Source organism: Trichosurus vulpecula, chromosome 7 (assembly GCF_011100635.1).
Source record: "Trichosurus vulpecula isolate mTriVul1 chromosome 7, mTriVul1.pri, whole genome shotgun sequence".
NCBI lineage: Eukaryota > Metazoa > Chordata > Mammalia > Diprotodontia > Phalangeridae > Trichosurus > Trichosurus vulpecula.
Window position 1 is genome coordinate 252,819,332 of NC_050579.1, and position 17,041 is coordinate 252,836,372.

General features: G+C 42.7%; 1 protein-coding gene across 2 annotated transcripts in view; it reads right to left on the bottom strand.

Moving 5' to 3' along the window:
• The window catches only part of FGD2 (FYVE, RhoGEF and PH domain containing 2), a 51,027-nt gene extending 44,904 nt beyond the window's left edge, over positions 1-6,123 (bottom strand). For both annotated transcript variants that reach the window (XR_005010945.1, XM_036769050.1), the window contains exon 1: positions 5,960-6,123. Coding sequence is in view for 1 of the 2 variants with exons in the window: in XM_036769050.1 (XP_036624945.1) it covers positions 5,960-6,024 (65 nt within the window). In the remaining variant the exon portion in view is untranslated. The remainder of the gene's footprint in view (positions 1-5,959) is intronic.
• Between the last annotated feature and the right edge of the window lie 10,918 nt (positions 6,124-17,041).

A 17,041-nucleotide genomic window follows, 5' to 3' on the forward strand; every position in this document is an offset into this window, starting at 1 on the left:
AGGGGTGAGAGTGTGTGGGAGTGTGGGGGTGGGGGTGGAGTCAGTAATTGTGATACAAAAAACCAGAAACCAAAAGGAAGAAAACAATGTTGAAGAAATGTTTTGTTTTTGTTTTTAAGTACACGAAAGAGAATGGAAGTAAACTGAGAAAAGGACACAGGCAAGCCCGGCAGTTTTGTTACTATGGAGTTAAATATGACATACATTTTAGAAAAACAACCCAGACTAAAAGAAATTCTTCACATACAATTCTTGTTTTCTGTTTTTCTTCATGTATTGAAATGATCATGTTGGTTGATGTCTGTTAAATTCATAATAAAAAATAAAATAAAAAATAAAATGTATCCCTCCCCCTTCTTTGTAGCAGACTATAAAGGTTTGGAAGAGGCAGCTTGATGGCTCACTGATTAGAGCACTGAACCTGGAGTCAGAAAGAGCTGAGTGCAAATCTGACCTCTGACACTCACTAGCTGTGGGACCCTGGGTAAATCACTTTACCCTCTTTGCCTCAGTTTCCTCATCTGTAAAATGAGCTGGAGAAGGAAATGCCAAACCCCTCCAGTATCTTTGCCAAGAAAACCCCAAGAAGCATCACAGTGTCGGACAGGACTGAAAGAAGACTCAACAACAACAAAAGTGTTCTTTCCACACCCCACGACCACTTGAGTTCAGATCCCACCTCTGACAGATCCTGGCTATGAGCAAATCACTTAAGTTCTCATTGCTCTGGGCTACTCTCTGTAAATTGCAGAGAAGGTGAAACATGCATTGGTAACCCTCATCTGGGAGATCTCCCATCCTGATGGAACCACAGGAACAATCCCACTCCCTATCCCTATCCCTAGACAGCTTAAGACCAGGACATCTTCCCTGGAGCTTATCTTCTCCAAATCCAAGGCCTGACTCTCACTGAGTACATCTGTTAGCCATCTCAGCTGGCTGCCCACGAGGCTCCAGCTCTCTTGCTTGAGCACATGGGTATGTTCCTCCTCTCTCTCCCAGCATCCGCACCCCACCTCCGCCCCCAGCACGGATCACTTCCTCTTTCCCCTGAAGCTCACGTTCACTTGCTCTTTCCCTCTCATTTGTAATAGTCCCTTATACTTTCCAAAGCCTCTCCACAGGCATCACCCCTTCTGAGTTTCCCAATAGCCCTTCAAGGTAATTTGTTGTTGTGCAATATTCAGTCATGTCCAATTCTTCCTGACCCCATGGACCACAGCACACCCTTCTACCCTACTCTATTTCCTGAAGCCTGTCTAAGCTCATGTTCTTCGTTTCCATGACACTGTCCATCCATCTCATTCTCTGCATTTATCTGTAAAATAAGGGAATTGGACTAGATGACCTCTGGGGTTATGATCCAGTCTTTTTGCCTGTGACCAAAGCTCTTCCCACAGGATGAGGGCTCTGTTAGCTGTGTCCAAACACACTGTAATTGTTTTCTGTTCTATATTTTGTCTCAGTATCTGCTTCTGCATTTCTCCCCCAACAAAAACACCCCAATTGAGCTTCTGTTTCCTCTTGTTGTCATCCATGCCCCCAAGAAGCCAAGAACTATTGAGCACAAAGAGTTGCAGATCCCCTAAGGAAGTACTCCCCTCCCCGCAAAGTGAGTCAGGAAGCACATTACCCTGCCTCCACCCCTCTCCTCACCCCCATATTTCAGGGGGTTAGTTCTACCTACAGAGGGTTATCCTGATGCATGACTCAAAGTCTAACAGGTTTGTGAAAGGAGATGCAGATTTGATTCCTGGGCACCCTTCGATGGGGGCTCACTAAGGGCAGGATGATGATGCAGAAAGGACTAAAAACCATAGTGCCTAAAGTACTGAAAAGAATTGGGGTGGGTTAGGGATTATAAGAGCTGCCATGAGAGCCTAGATTTAGAGCTGGGAGGGATCTTAGAGGTCATCTAGTCCCACCCCTGCAGAAGGGTATACCCATTAGAATTTGATTCACTATTCGCCAGCTCCGCTACTTCCTACCTGTGTGACCTTAGGGAGGTCATTTAACCCCTCTAGATAGGCCAGCTAGGCCATCTTTTGCCTCAATTCTTACCTAACCTTGAATCATTGAAGGGGTGTTGCCTCAGACAAACTGAGACCTGTGAAGGACCTTAACTTAAAAATGTCAAGATCTCCCACTGCATCCTGGGCCGTCGCCAGCTGTCTTGACTTATGTCTTGCCACTGGACTCTGATGACTCTGCAGGAGAGAGTGAGTCTGATAACTTTGCACAGCTCTGCCTCACTTAAATCCAATTCACTTGCAAGTCAAGACATTGCCCTCCTGATATCATTGGTCCTCTTCAAGAATGAAGGATGAACAACAACAACCTCTTATAAACTAAAAGGGTCGGACCCCCATGACCTCTAAGGTCCTTCCAGCTCTAAGTCTATGACCTAAGCTGGAATCCTGCTTCCTGTCCCCTGAACAGACATTTTGTAAAGTAAAAGGCTTTTAGTGTCCATACAGTGGAAAGATCGGACTCAAAGGACCTGGGTGCAAATCCCGGCTCTGCCCCTTACTGTGCCTGTGGGGTTGGCAATCCCCTTCAGCTCTCTAGCACCTCATCTGTAAAATGAATGGACTGGAATCCCAATTGTTGTTGTTGAGTCATTTTCAGCCATGTCCGACTCTTTGTGACCCCTTTTGGGGGTTTTGTTGGCAAAGATCCTGGAGTGGTCTGCCATTTCCTTCATAGATGACCTTTAAAGTCCCTGTCTAGCTTGAAATTTATGATGATATGATCCTATGAGCTAGGTGGCTCAGTGGATAGAGTGTTGGAACCAGCAAGACCTAGGTTCAAATCCAGCCTCAGACAATTAACAGTTGTGTGACCCTGACCAAGTCACCTCACTTTGGTTTGCCTCAGCTTCCTCAATTGTAAAATGGGGATATTAGAACCTTCTTCATAGGATTGTTGTGAAGATCAAACAAGGCATTTATAAAGTGCTAGGAACACAGTGCTTGGCTCTTAATAAATGCTTATTTATTAATAAGTAAATAAGTTTCCTCCCCAAATCTGTACCTCAAACAGGAATCCCTTCTAAAATACATCTGACAAACTGCTTACTCAGTTCTTGAACTTGAAGACCTCTAGTTATGGGGAGCACACTGAGGAAGGCCATTCATTCTTCTTCTATGCAGCATTCATTTGAGGAAGCTTTCCCCTTTATCTAACCTAAATCTTCTGTCAGCAGCTTCCACCTATGGCTCCTAGTTCTGCCTTCTGGAGACAAGAAGAATGAACCCAAGCCCCTTCCACATGACGGCCGTTGACATACTTGAAAACAATCATCAAATTCCCCGAGTCTTTCCTTTTGCAGGCCAAAGATACCCAATCAGACTTCAGTTGGCTTCTTCTCCAGTCCTTTCATCATCCTGGGGACCCTCCTCTGCACACTCTGCAGTTTGTCAATGTCCTTCCTAAAATATGATAGCCCATGCCAAAAGGAATGCTCCAGATACAGCCCCTCTATATTTTGGATACCTCATTTCTCCTTATGCATCCCAATATAGTTTTAGCTTCTTCAGTGGCCACATTACACCACTGACCCAAATTAAGTTTGTATGTCACTAAAGCATCCAGATCTTTTTACTTACACACACACACACACACACACACACACACACACAGCTGTCTAACTACAACTCCCCGTCATATCATTGTGAAAACGATTTTCTGAAACCAAGTGCGAGACTTGTATCTTTGTCAATGTTCATCTGATTAATCTTGGCTCGTGAAGATCTTTTTCAATCCTCACCCATTTCACCTTGTCTCATAACTATTTGGGTACATGTCCTGCTATCTTTCTCACTAGGTTATAGGCTCCTTGTGGGCAGAGATGGTGTATTATTCATTTCTGTATTCTTCATAGCACCTAACATAATGCTGGACATATAGTGAGTACCCAGCAAAGAATAAATCAAATAACGAATATCAGTCACACAACTTATAGGACTAGAAGGTTAAGGCTGCTTTGTCCTAAGGGAAACCCTCCTAAGCTTCCAGGATGGGTGCTGGGCACTGCAGCTGCTGAGAGAGGATAGAGTCCCCAAGCTGGGGAATGAAGATCCATATACACTGTTACCACATCCTCCATACCACTGGCCCTCACCCTCTCTCTTGCTGCTGCACCCCCTGGACTTTAAGCCCTTCCCATCGGCCGTGATGAAGTCCTCTAAAGAACCACCGGCCTTGCCATCCACCTTGCTGCTAAACTTTAAGGACTAAGAGGCCTTTCCATCTGCCCTGTAGCTGAATCCTCCTATATGTGTTGCCTCCCCATATGAGAACGTGAGCTCCTTCAGAGAAGAGACTATCTTGCTGTATCAGAGTGCTTGGCACATAGTAGGTACCTAATAAACATTTTTTCATTTATTCATTCATTCACACTATAAGGCGCCGGAGGTTCGAGCTGGAACCCCAATATCACCCCAAAATATGTGAATTGTACGATGCCATATCTCTAGGCCTTGCCACATGGTACCCCACCTTATCTATCTGCAGGGCCAATCCCATCCACCATCCCAAGCCACCCTGCCCACTCAAAGCTGAATGTTTAAGAATGAGAAAATGAGAACACACGAGAAGAGGTCACAACTAGACATGATGGCGGCTGAGTAGGTGGGAATGTGGCGAGAGGAGGAGGGAGACATTTTGGGAGCCAGGCAGTGATTCGGAGGACAGAAGAGAACAAGATTGGAGAGGCAAGGGGAACAGGAAGAAGGAAGCAAGGGGCGAAGAGATGCGGTTACAGTTCAGTCAGGGAGAGTTATACAGCCTCATACCGAGTTTTCACAGACCATACTCTGACTCAGGCAGTTTCCAGATGCATGAGCATATACATAGTGCACAAACACAGATCCATGGATAATATACATCCACGCATGTAACCCCCCCCCATCTAATTATACATACTCATATATCATATATTGTTCTTGTTAAGTCATTTCAGTCACGTCCAACTCTCTGTGACCGCATTTTGAGATTTTCTTGGCAAAGATACTGGAGCGGTTGGCTATTTCCTTCTCCAGGTCATTTTACAGATGAAGAAACTGAGGCAAACAGGGTTAAGTGACTTACCCAGGGTCACACAGCTAGGGAGTGTTTGAGGCTTGAATTGAACTTGTGAAAATGAGTCTTCCTAATTCCAAGTCCAGTGCTCTAATCACTGCACCACCTAGTTGCCTCTTTGTATCACATATATACAATTATATATTCAGGTAAGAGAGAGAGACAGAGACGGGGTGGGGAGGGAGAGAGAGACAGAGAGACAGAGAGAGAGAGACAAAGAGAGACAGAGACAGAGAGAGACAGAGACAGAGAGAGACAGAGGGAGAAAGAAGGAGGGAGACAGAGAGACAGAGACAGAGACAGAGAGACAGTCTTTTTCTAACACAACTACTATTATTCCCTAAGTCCATTTTCCCGAACCCCCAAGTCCCTATGCTGCACTGGCACAGGATGGGGCACATTTGTTGGGGCCCATGAGACAGAGGGAGACACTGAGCGGGGCGACAAATGAGCATAAAGTCAGGAGTTAGTGGGTATCTTCATTTTGGCATTTAGCACTTGGCTGGATTTGATATCTAGCTGTAGCCTAAGGTTCCTGAGGGATGAGAGGAACAGAGTGAAAGGGCCTAGGACTGGGGCAACATGATGTAGTGGAAAAAGCTTTGGTTCCGGAGTCAGAGGAACTGGGTTCAAATCCGGCCTATGACGCTAACCTGTGGGACCTTAGGCAAGTTTCTTCATCCATCTAGGGATAGATTAAATGGCCTCTCAAGTCCTTTCTAGATCTAAATCTGTAATAGGACGATCTTACTAATTCTAAAGGTACTAAAAAGGTGTCCTATCCCTTACAACAGTGGTCCTACCCCCACCATTGCCAGGCTCCAGCCCAGTTTCTTCACATGGGCCCCAGAATCTTTCCCAGTCTCCCAAGCCATACCTGCCATCTTCAATCACAGTCAATAGGTTAAACACCTTCACCAAGCTGTCTCCTTCTCTCTCCATCCTGCAGGACACCCCTCCACTACAGTCTGCCCCACAGAAATGAAAGTGGGAGGTCTCCAGCCCCCAAATCCAACAACAGCCCTACTGTCCTGACTGCAGGCTAAGACATTCAGGAAGTGAGCCCATCCTTGCTAGGGTGCAAACTCAGCAGTCCTGTTCCCGCCTTCAGAAATGGGGAAAGAGGAAGGATCCCTGACCCCCTCCCAGGTTCAGGGTAGGAGGAGCCTGGTCAGCACTGCATGTATGTCCTTCTTAACAGAGGAACAAAATCTCCCCCTGAGTGACCCACTGGCCTTGCACAATCTGCTTTTGAAGAGGCAAAGAGAACTCTGTAGATGAAGTGTATCCCCATTTCCCAGTCTCTGAGACATCTTGCAGATCAGCACCAATACTTAACAGAATTTGAAGTAGAAGGGACCTCAATGACCACCTAGTCCAATTCATATGTGAGAGGAATCTCCACTACAAAATACCTGACAAATGGTCATACAGGCTGTATTTGAAGACCTCTAGTGAGGAGGAACTCCACCATCTCTGGAGGCACCCCATTCCGTTTTTGGATGGGTCTAATTATTAGGAGGGCATAGTGTACCATAGTGCATAGAGTTTTGCGCCTGGAGTCAGAAAGACTCATCAAATCCAGCCTCAGACACTTAGTAGCTGTGTGACCCTGGGCAAGTCACTTAGCTCTGTCTGCCTTGGTTCCTTCATCTGTAAAAACGAGCTGGAGAAGTAAATGGTAAACCACTCCAGTGTCTTTGACCAGAAAACCCCAAATGGGGTCATGGAGAATCAGACACGACTGAAATGACCAAACAAACAACAACTAAAAATCATTAGGAAGTTTCTCCTTGACATTAAGTCTACATTGGCTGCTTTACAACTTCTGTCCTCTGGGGCCAAACGAAACAAGTCTAATCCCTCCTCCCTATGACAGTCCTTCAGAGTACTTGAAAACAGCTATCATTTCCCCTTGAGACTTATGTTTTCCAGGCTAGACACCTCCCATTCTTTTAATTGATCCATATATGGCATAGGCTCAAGGCCCTTCACTATCTTGATTGCCTTCCTCTGTAGATTCTACAATTTATCAATTGGACATTTTGTTTCAATCATGTCTGACTCTCTGTGACCCCATTTGGGGTTTTCTTGGCAAAGATCCTAGAGTGGTTTGCCATTTCCTTCTCCAGCTCATTTTACAGATGAGGAAACTGAGGCAAACAGGGTTAAGTGACTTGCTCAGGATCACACAGCTAGTAAGTGTCTGAGGCTGGATTTGAACTCAAGTCCTCCTGACTCCAAGGCTGGCACTCTATCCACTGCATCACCTAGCTGCCTGCTAGTCAGAATGACCTATTAGCTATTCCCCATACATAACAAGTCATCTCTTATGTCCATCCCTTTGAACTCACTGTCCCTCATCAATGGAATGCCTTCCCTCTGCCCTTAGAATCCTTTTCTTCCTTCAAGACTCAGCCCTTCTGACACTTTACTATAGTATATTTAAAATATTGCCCAGGAGGGGGGCGGAGCCAAGATGGCGGCTGGTAAGCACGGACTAGAGTGAGCTCCGTACCCGAGTCCCTCCAAAAACCTATAAAAATGGCTCTGAACCAATTCTAGAACGGCAGAACCCACAGAACAGCAGAGCGAAGCAGGGCTCCAGCCCAGGACAGCCTGGATGGTCTCTGGGTGAGGTCTATTCCACACGGAGCTGGGAGCTGGGAGCTGGGAACGGAGTGGAGCAGAGCCCAGCCTGAGCGGCGTGGACGATCCAGACCAGAAGCCGGGCAGAGGGGGCCCTAGCGCCCTGAATATGTGAGCTGCGGGAGTTACCAGACCCCTCGACCCGCAAACACCAAGGACTGCGGAGAAGGTTGGTGGGAAAAGCTGCGGGAGTGGAAGGAGTTCGCGGTTTGGCTTCCAGCCCCGGGGGCAGCGGAGGTGGGGCAGCTACAGCTGTTGTTACTTCCGGCCCCAGGCCCACCTGGTGGGAGGAATTAAGTGGCGGATCAGAGCAGGAGTGCAACAGCCTGCTGAAGATCTAAGCCCAGTCTGGACTGGGGGTCCTTGGGGAAGGAGGAGTGCGGCTCTGACAGAGTTGGCACCTCCCCCCCAAACGTAGAACATAGAACTCGTTAGTCTACAAGCAGTCATACCCCACTGAAAAACTCAAGGGTCAAGTTAGTTGGTTGGGAATATGGCCAGGCAGCGAAAACGCGCCCAGATTCAGTCTCAGACTTTGGATTCTTTCTTTGGTGACAAAGAAGACCAAAACATACAGCCTAAAGAAGACAACAAAGTCATAGAGCCTACAACCAAAGCCTCCAAGAAAAACATGAACTGGCCCCAGGCCATAGAAGAACTCAAAAAGGATTTGGAAAAGCAAGTTAGAGAAGTAGAGGAAAAATTGGGAAGAGAAATGAGAAGGATGCGAGAAAACCATGAAAAACAAGTCAATGACTTGCTAAAGGAGACCCAAAAAAATACTGAAAAATACACTGAAGAAAACAACACCTTAAAAAATAGACTAACTCAAATGGCAAAAGAGCTCCAAAAAGCCAATGAGGAGAAGAATGCCTTGAAAGGCAGAATTAGCCAAATGGAAAAGGAGGTCCAAAAGACCACTGAAGAAAATACTACTTTAAAAATTAGATTGGAGCAAGTGGAAGCTAGTGACTTTATGAGAAATCAGGATATTATAAAACAGAACCAGAGGAATGAAAAAATGGAAGACAATGTGAAATATCTCCTTGGAAAAACCACTGACCTGGAAAATAGATCCAGGAGAGATAATTTAAAAATTATTGGACTACCGGAAAGCCATGATCAAAAAAAGAGCCTAGATACCATCTTTCAGGAAATTATCAAGGAGAACTGCCCTGATATTCTAGAGCCACAGGGCAAAATAGAAATTGAAAGAATCCATCGATCGCCTCTTCAAATAGATCCCAAAAAGAAATCTCCTAGGAATATTGTTGCCAAATTCCAGAGCTCCCAGATTAAGGAGAAAATACTGCAAGCAGCCAGAAAGAAACAATTTGAGTATTGTGGAAACCCAATCAGAATAACCCAAGATCTGGCAGCTTCTACATTAAGAGATCGAAGGGCTTGGAATGCGATATTCCGGAGGTCAATGGAGCTAGGATTAAAACCTCGAATCACCTACCCAGCAAAACTGAGTATCATGTTCCAAGGCAAAATATGGAGTTTCAATAAAATAGAGGACTTTCAAGCTTTCTCAGTGAAAAGACCAGAACTGAATAGAAAATTTGACTTTCAAACACAAGAATCAAGAGAAGCATGAAAAGGTAATCAAGAAACGGAAATTGCAAGGGACTTACTAAAGTTGAACTGTTTTGTTTACATTCCTACATGGAAAGATGATGAGTATGATTCATGAGACCTCAGTATTAGGGTAGTTGAAGGGAATATGCATATATATATGTTTATGTATATATATAAGTGAATGTGTATGTATATATCTATGTGTATATGTATGTATGTGTATGTATGTGTATATATATATGTGTTTATATATATATATATGTAAAAGAGAGAGAGCAGACACAGGGTGAGCTGAGGATGAAGGGAAGATAGCTAAAAGAAATAAAATGAAATTAAGGGATGAGAGAGTAACATACTGAGAGAGGGAGATAGGGAGAGATAGAATGGGGTGGATTATCTCGCATAAAGGTGGCAAGAGGAAGCAGTTCTATGGGAGGAGGGGAGAGGGCAGGTGAGGGGGGAATGAGTGAACCTTGCTCTCATCAGATTTGGCCTGAGGGGGAATACCATACATACTCAGTTGGGTATCTTACCCCACAGGAAAGGAGAGGGAGGAAGATAAAAAAAAAATAAAAGGCGGGGGGATGATGGAGTGGAGGGCAGATGGGGGTGGAGGTAATCAAAACAAACACTTTGGAAAGGGGACAGGGTCAAGGGAGAAAATTCAATAAAGCGGGATGGGTTGGGAAGGAGCAAAATGTAGTTAGCCTTTCACCAACATGAGTATTGTGGAAGGGTTATACATAATGATACATGTGTGGCCTAGGTTGAATTGCTCAACTTCTTAGGGAGGGTGGGTGGGAAGGGAAGAGGGAAGGGAATTTGGAACTCAAAGTTTTAAAATCAGATGTTCAAAAACAAAAAAAGTTTTTGTATGCAACTAAAAAATAAGATACACAGGCAACGGGGCGTAGAAATTTATCTTGCCCTACAAGAAAGGAAGGGAAAAGGGGATGAGAGGGGAGGGGGGTAATAGAGGGGAGGGCTGACTGGGGAACAGGGCAACCAGAATATAAGCCATCTTGGAGTGGGGGGGAGGGTAGAAATGGGGAGAAAATTTGTAATTCAAAATGTTGTGAAAATCAATGCTGAAAACCAAACATGTTAAATAAATAAATTGCATTAAAAAAAAAATATTGCCCAGGAGAACCACAAGTCATAGTCTAGATACACAAAGAAAATTACATATGAAAGGAACGTTTTCTTTTTCTCTGTGACATAAATGATGTTGACTGTCTTACTGAATAGTCTCCTCTGAGCAATAAAAGTTCAAGCTAGCTTTCTTCATTATAGCAAACCATTTATTAGGCTAGGGATAGGACATTCATTCTCCACATAGGATATGTGTATTCCCACCCTAGTGTATGTGTGTTCCCACCCTAGTGTGTGGGTGTTCCCACCCTAGGGTATGCCTGTTCCCATCCTAGGGTATGCCTATTCCCACCCTGAGATATGTATACTCTTAGGAAGTACTAGAAGCTTGTTAAGGAGGCATGGGGAATATTTAGCAAATAATTATAACATCCTATTGAAAAATTCTAAAATTAGCTTTCATATACCCCAGGTTCAGAAACTGTAGTTTTTAATAACTTATCTCTGTGAATCAGAATTCCCAGTCCTGTTCTCCATCAAATTCAGAGCAAGAAACAATCTGACAGCTGAGCATGACATGTGAGAATCTCTTTCAAAAATTCTACCGAGAATAAAATTGATGGCTGACAAGAAACAGAATCAAGGGTCTCACTTATTTGTGTTCTGATAAATAGTTAACAACTTTGTAATATTTTATATGCTCTTATGAACTAAATAAGGTTTTATGTGCGATTAATTAATCTCTTTATGCTATTTGTTATTTATTTTTATCAACATATGCATGGTAAACTCTAGAATTTGTTTCCTTTCAACTGGAGTAAAAGATTCGAAAAAAATTTGCTAAAAGCCAAGGAGCAGAACCGTGAGGGTTGGGTCACCTTGGGAAAGGACGGGGTTGGGCCTGGGATTTCGCTGGCATAGGGAATCTTTGTCCCCCATGTCCAGCCTTCGCCAGGCTTTCCCCCATAGCTTTTAGATCTTGAAATTAGTATCTGAGCAAAGCAAAAAAAGATACTTTGCCTGAAATGGTATCTCTGAACCATTCACCTCAAAGTCATCTTCCAATAATTCCTTACTTTTCATTAGCCGTTTCTTCTTTTTATTCAGATTCTGTTGCTTTACCCCCTGGTTGTAATTGAATTATTTCCTGCCATTTTCTCCATCATCCATCATAACCAAAGCCATTTCAAACCTTTTGTCTTTTTTGTTCTCAGCTTTTTCTTCTGGAGACCTTGTGGATTCCCCCCACCCACTCACACATACATTTTGTACCAATTTTTACAACTTCTTCAGCAAAGTATGGATTGTTGAATTTAGTGTTAGAAAGAGGCTCATTTTCTTCCTTCTCTAAAAAACATTCCCAATTTGTTTTGCATACCTTCTCAATGGGTAGGAGAGGAAGAGGGAGAAGAGAATTAGAAACTGGAAATGAAATTAAATTGAGTTTAAAAATAAAAAATAAATAAATAATTATTCCCAAGGAGTTACAGTTGATTCTTTCCAACTTTATTTTGAAAATCATCTCTTCAGCAATGTCTTTAAGATCTGGAATCCATTTAATTTCCATTTTTGACTTTGCATTTATTTTGTTTTTCTTGAAATAGCTGAAAGAGTTGCCTATACTTGGCCATTTGTTCTCCATTATCCTGGATTTTCTTAAATTTCACAGTCCCACTACACTTATTCCAATATCACTGTGTTCCTTTTCTTCTGTCTCCATCATCGGAAGTCAAATAAGGCTTGAAGTCATGTCAAGTCTGAGTGTGGTGATGCATGCCTGTAATCCCTACTACCTAGGAGGCTGAGGCTGGGGAATCGTTTGAGCTTGGGAGTTCTGAGCTGCAATAGGACTAAAGCCTATTGGTGAAAACATGACATTGGGAAGGTGATGCCATGACTTGCAAGTGATTTGAATTTAAGTGAGGGAGGCTATGCAAGGTCACCATCCTCACTTTCTCCTCCAGAACCATCTAAGTCCAGTGGCAACATACAGATCGGAACGACTGGAGATGGCCCCCATCATCTATAGTACCTTTTAGCAAAATGTAGTTTTCCAGATTATCTCTTTTAATTAGATCTATTTTTGCTTTTTCCTTGTCTGAGACCACAATTACCACCCCTGCCTTTTTTAATTCAGCTGAAACATATTAGATTCTACTCCAGTCCTTTAACTATGTGTGAGACATACTTTTAAGTTTAATCTACATTATTAACATTTTCTCCATCACTCTATTAAGTCTAGAAGATCAACAAAACAATAAATTAAGACCAGACTTGCATGTTTGCCGATCTTGAAAGTATAAATGCTCACACTGAAATTTTAACAATGGCTCTCTCTGATCCCATATGAACTGGCTCCCAAATACTCCTGGATAGAGTTCTTGAGAGACTGCTGTATTTTTAGGTGGGATTAGATAGGGAGAACTAGGTTCATTTTTTAAAAGAGAAGAAAAGAGAAAAGAAATCCATGTAAAGAAACTTGTTTTCTGTAAAATTTCTTCTGACCGTTATGTCTCTCATGATCAATCTCATCCTACAAGTAATGGTCCCAACAGCAGCATGGAAAGTGGAAAGAGTTCTGAATTCAGAGTTGGAGAACTTGAGTTCAAATTCTGACTTTGCCACTTAATTGCCTGAATCACTTAACCCTTCCGAAGCTCAGTTTCCTAAACTATAAAATTGAAGGGTTGGACTAAATAGCTGCTAAGGTCCTTTAGAAGCAAACTGAGCCCTCCTTGTTCCCACTACTTATTACAAAATAATATTAGGACAGTACTTCTATATAAATTCTGTGATCAGTCTCAGTGAAAAATCCAGCTTAGCCTTCTTTTTTAATTATTTATTTATTTTATTTTTCGTTTTCAATATTCACTTTTTTAAGCTTGAGTCTCCCCCTTCTTCCCCTCTCCCTGACAAGAAGTCATGTAATCTGATATAGGCTATAGATGTACAATTATATTAAGCTTCTTTCCACATTAGTCATGTTGTGAAAGAAGACTCAGAGGCAAAAGGGAAAAGTCATAAAGAAGAAAAAAAGGTGGTGGGGGGGGTGGGGAATAGTCTGCTTCGCTCTGCATTCAGACTCCATAGTTCTTCCTCTGGATGTAGATGGCATTTTCCATCATGAGTCTTTTGGAATTGTCTTAGATTATATTGTATTGCTGAGAAGAGCCAAGTCTATCAAAGTCAGTCATCGCACACTGTGGCTGTTACTATGTACAATGTTCTCCTGGTTCTGCTCCCCTCACTCAGCATCAGTTCATGTAAGTCTTTCTGAAGTCTGCCTGCCCATCATTTCTTATAGAAAAATAGTATTCCATCACATTCATATACCACAGCTTGTTCAGCCATTCCCCAATTGATGGGCATCCCCTCGATTTCCAGTTCTTTGCCACCACAAAAAGAGCTGCTATAAATATTTTTGTTCATGTAGGTCCTTTTCCCTTTTTTATGATCTCTTTGGGATACAGACACTGTTATTATGTTCATTTTACAGATGAAGCAACTGAAGCAAATGAGGTTCAGTGACTTGCCCATATTCACACAGGTAAATATGGGAGGCTGAATTTGAACTTGTGGCTATCCTGACTCTAGGTCTCATTCTCTATCTCCTGAGCTACCGAGGTGCCTACCTAGGGAAAGAGTATATAGAAATAGGAGAGAAGAGAGCCTGAGATAAGCCTGGGGGATATCCAACCATAGAGGGCAGAAGGAGGAAGAGGAACCAGTGAAGGGGACCTAGAAGGAGAAGCAGTAGTGAATAGTGTCACTGAAGACAAGGGAAGAGTTTCTGGTAAGGGGGTGGAGAATGAAGGAGAAGGCAGTGTGATATGGTTGAAGGAGCAGTGGCTTTGAGATCAGAGGACCTGAGTTCAAATTCTACCCCTGATCCTTACTACTATACAACCTTGGTCAAGACACAACCTCCCTGGGCCTCAGTTTCCTCATATGTAAAATGAAAGGACTGGATTAAATGACTTCCATTGACCCTTCCAGCTCTATATCTATGAAGCTAGGTCATCACCAGCAATGAATGCTGCAGAACGGTCCAGGTGGATGTTGTTATTGAGTTGTGTCCAATTCTCCATGACCCCATTTGAGGTTTTCTTGGCAAAGATGCTGGAGTACTTTGCTATTTCTTTCTCCAGCTCATTTTACAGGATGAAGTGACTTGCCCGGGGTTACACAGCTAGTAAGTGTTTGAGGCTAGATTTGAACTCATATCTTCCTGACTCCAGCCCAGTGCTCTATCCACTATGCCACCTAGCTGCCTCTAGAGGGATGAAGCCTGAGCAAAGACCATTAGATTTATCAATTAAGAGGTTGTTGATGACCTCTGACAGAGTGGTTTCAGTAGAATAAGGAGTAAAAGTGTAGTAAGGAAAAGGCAAATGTAGTCTATTCTTTCTAGGAGTTCAGCAGTGAAGAAAAGAGAGATAGAGACAGACAGAAAGATAGCAAGTGGACAACAACCTCAGGCACCAACAGGGTCAAAAGAGTTGTGAGGCCCCAGTCAAAGCAAGAGTAAGTAGACATGTCGGTGATTCCACCCACACAGTTCCCTAACTGCCTCGGCTTCATTCATCAGTGCTAGAATTGGATCTGAGAAGGTCGCCAGTGGGAGTAATTCAGTGTTATGGACTGGCAGCACATGAATAATAATAATATTAATAATAGCAAGCATTTTCATAGTGCTTTTAAGGTTTGCCAGGTGCTTTACAAATACCATCTGATTTTATCCTCACAACAACCCTGGGAGGTAGGTGCTATTACTACCTCCATTTTACAGATGAGGAAACTGAGGCTGAGATTAAGTGGCTTGTCTAGAGTTGAACATCTAGTAAGGTAAGATTTAAATCAGGTCTTCCCAGATCAGGTTCAATCCTCTAGCCACAGCACCACCTAGAGGCCCTTCAGCCTAGTGAAACACAAAGAGACAAGACTCAAAGACAGTGGTTTTTTGAACTGCTTAATCCTAGAATCGAGGTTATGAAGGAAAAAAGTCAAGCTGGAACTGAAGTTATGGACTAGGAAAATAAGGAGGGAATAAAGGAGGATGAGGGGGAAGAGCAGGTTTAGCAAGAGTGAAGCAGAAGTGGAAGGAAAAGAAACTATGATCAGAGAAGGGAATAGCAGTTTTAAAGACCACCACCAAGCTGAGACCAGAACTAAGCTTTAGTAGCTTTCTTTCTTTCTTTCTCCCATATGTAGTTTGCTTTGTATATATTTGTTTGCATGTTGTTTCCTCCATTAGATAGTAAGCTCCTTGAGGGTAGGGATTGTCCATTTCCTCTTTTTATCCCTAGCACTTAGCACAGTGCCAGGAACAGAGTAGGGGCTTAATAAATGTTTACTTATTATTTTATTTCTTTTTCTTCTTTTTTTCCTTCTTCTTCAAAAAAATAGCTTTTATTACCAAGAATCACCTACCCAGCAAAACTGAGTACAATCCTTCAGGGGAAAAAATGGATATTCAATGAGATAGAGGACTTTCGAACATTCTTGATGAAAAAGACCAGAGCTGAATAGCAAATTTGACTTTCAAACACAAGATTCAAGAGAAGCATGAAAAGGTAAACAAAAAAGAGAAATCATAAGGGACTTATTAAAGTTGAACTGTTTACATTCCCTACAAGGAATGAGATCTTTCTCAGTATTAGTAGGGTAGTTGAAGAGAATATATTTATAGAGAGAAGGCACAGGGTGAGTTGAATATGAAGGGATGATATCTAAAAAGTAAAATTAAGGGGGGAGAGAGGAATATACTGGGAGAAGGAGAAAGGGAGAGGGAGAATGAAGTAAATTATCTCACATAAAAAGGCAAGAAAAAACTTTCACAGTGAGGGGAAGAGGGGGGAGGTGAGAGGGAATGAGTGAACCTTACTCCAATCAGATTTGGCTGAAGGAGGAATAACATACAAACTCAATTGGGTATGGAAATCTATCTTACCCTACAGGAAAGTAGGGGGAGGGAGATAAAAGGGGGAGGGATGACAGGAAAGAGGACAAATTCAGGGAAGGGTAGTCAGAAGCAAACACTTTTGAGGTGGGTCAGAGTCAAAGGAGAGAATAGAATAAATGGGGGGCAGGATAGGATGGAGGCAAATATATTTAGTCTTTCACAACATGACTATTATGGAAGTGTTTTACATGACTATATATGTATAACCTACATCAAATTGCTTGCCTTCTCAATGAGAGTGGGTGGGGAGGGAGGAAGGGAGGGAATGGGGAACTCAAAAGTTTTAAAAATGAATGTTAAAAATTGTTTTTACATGCAACTGGGAAATACGATATACGAGCAATGGGGTATAGAAATCTATCTTGCCCTACAGGAAAATAGAAGTGAAGGGGAGAAGAGAAGGGGGAGGTTGATAGAAGGGAGAGCAGATTGGGGGAAGGGGTAATCAGAATGCATGCTATCTTGGGGGTGGGGGAGGGGAGAGATAGAGAGAAAATTTGGAACTCAAAATCTTGTGGAAGTAAATGTTGACAACTAAAAATAAATAAATTAATTTAAAAAATAAAATAAAATAGCTTTTATTCATTTTTTGTTTTTATCTCTTTTTGTCTATTTGTCTTTATCCTAGTATTTTTCATTTCCTTCTACATCTAGATTGAACCCGCTGTTTTGACA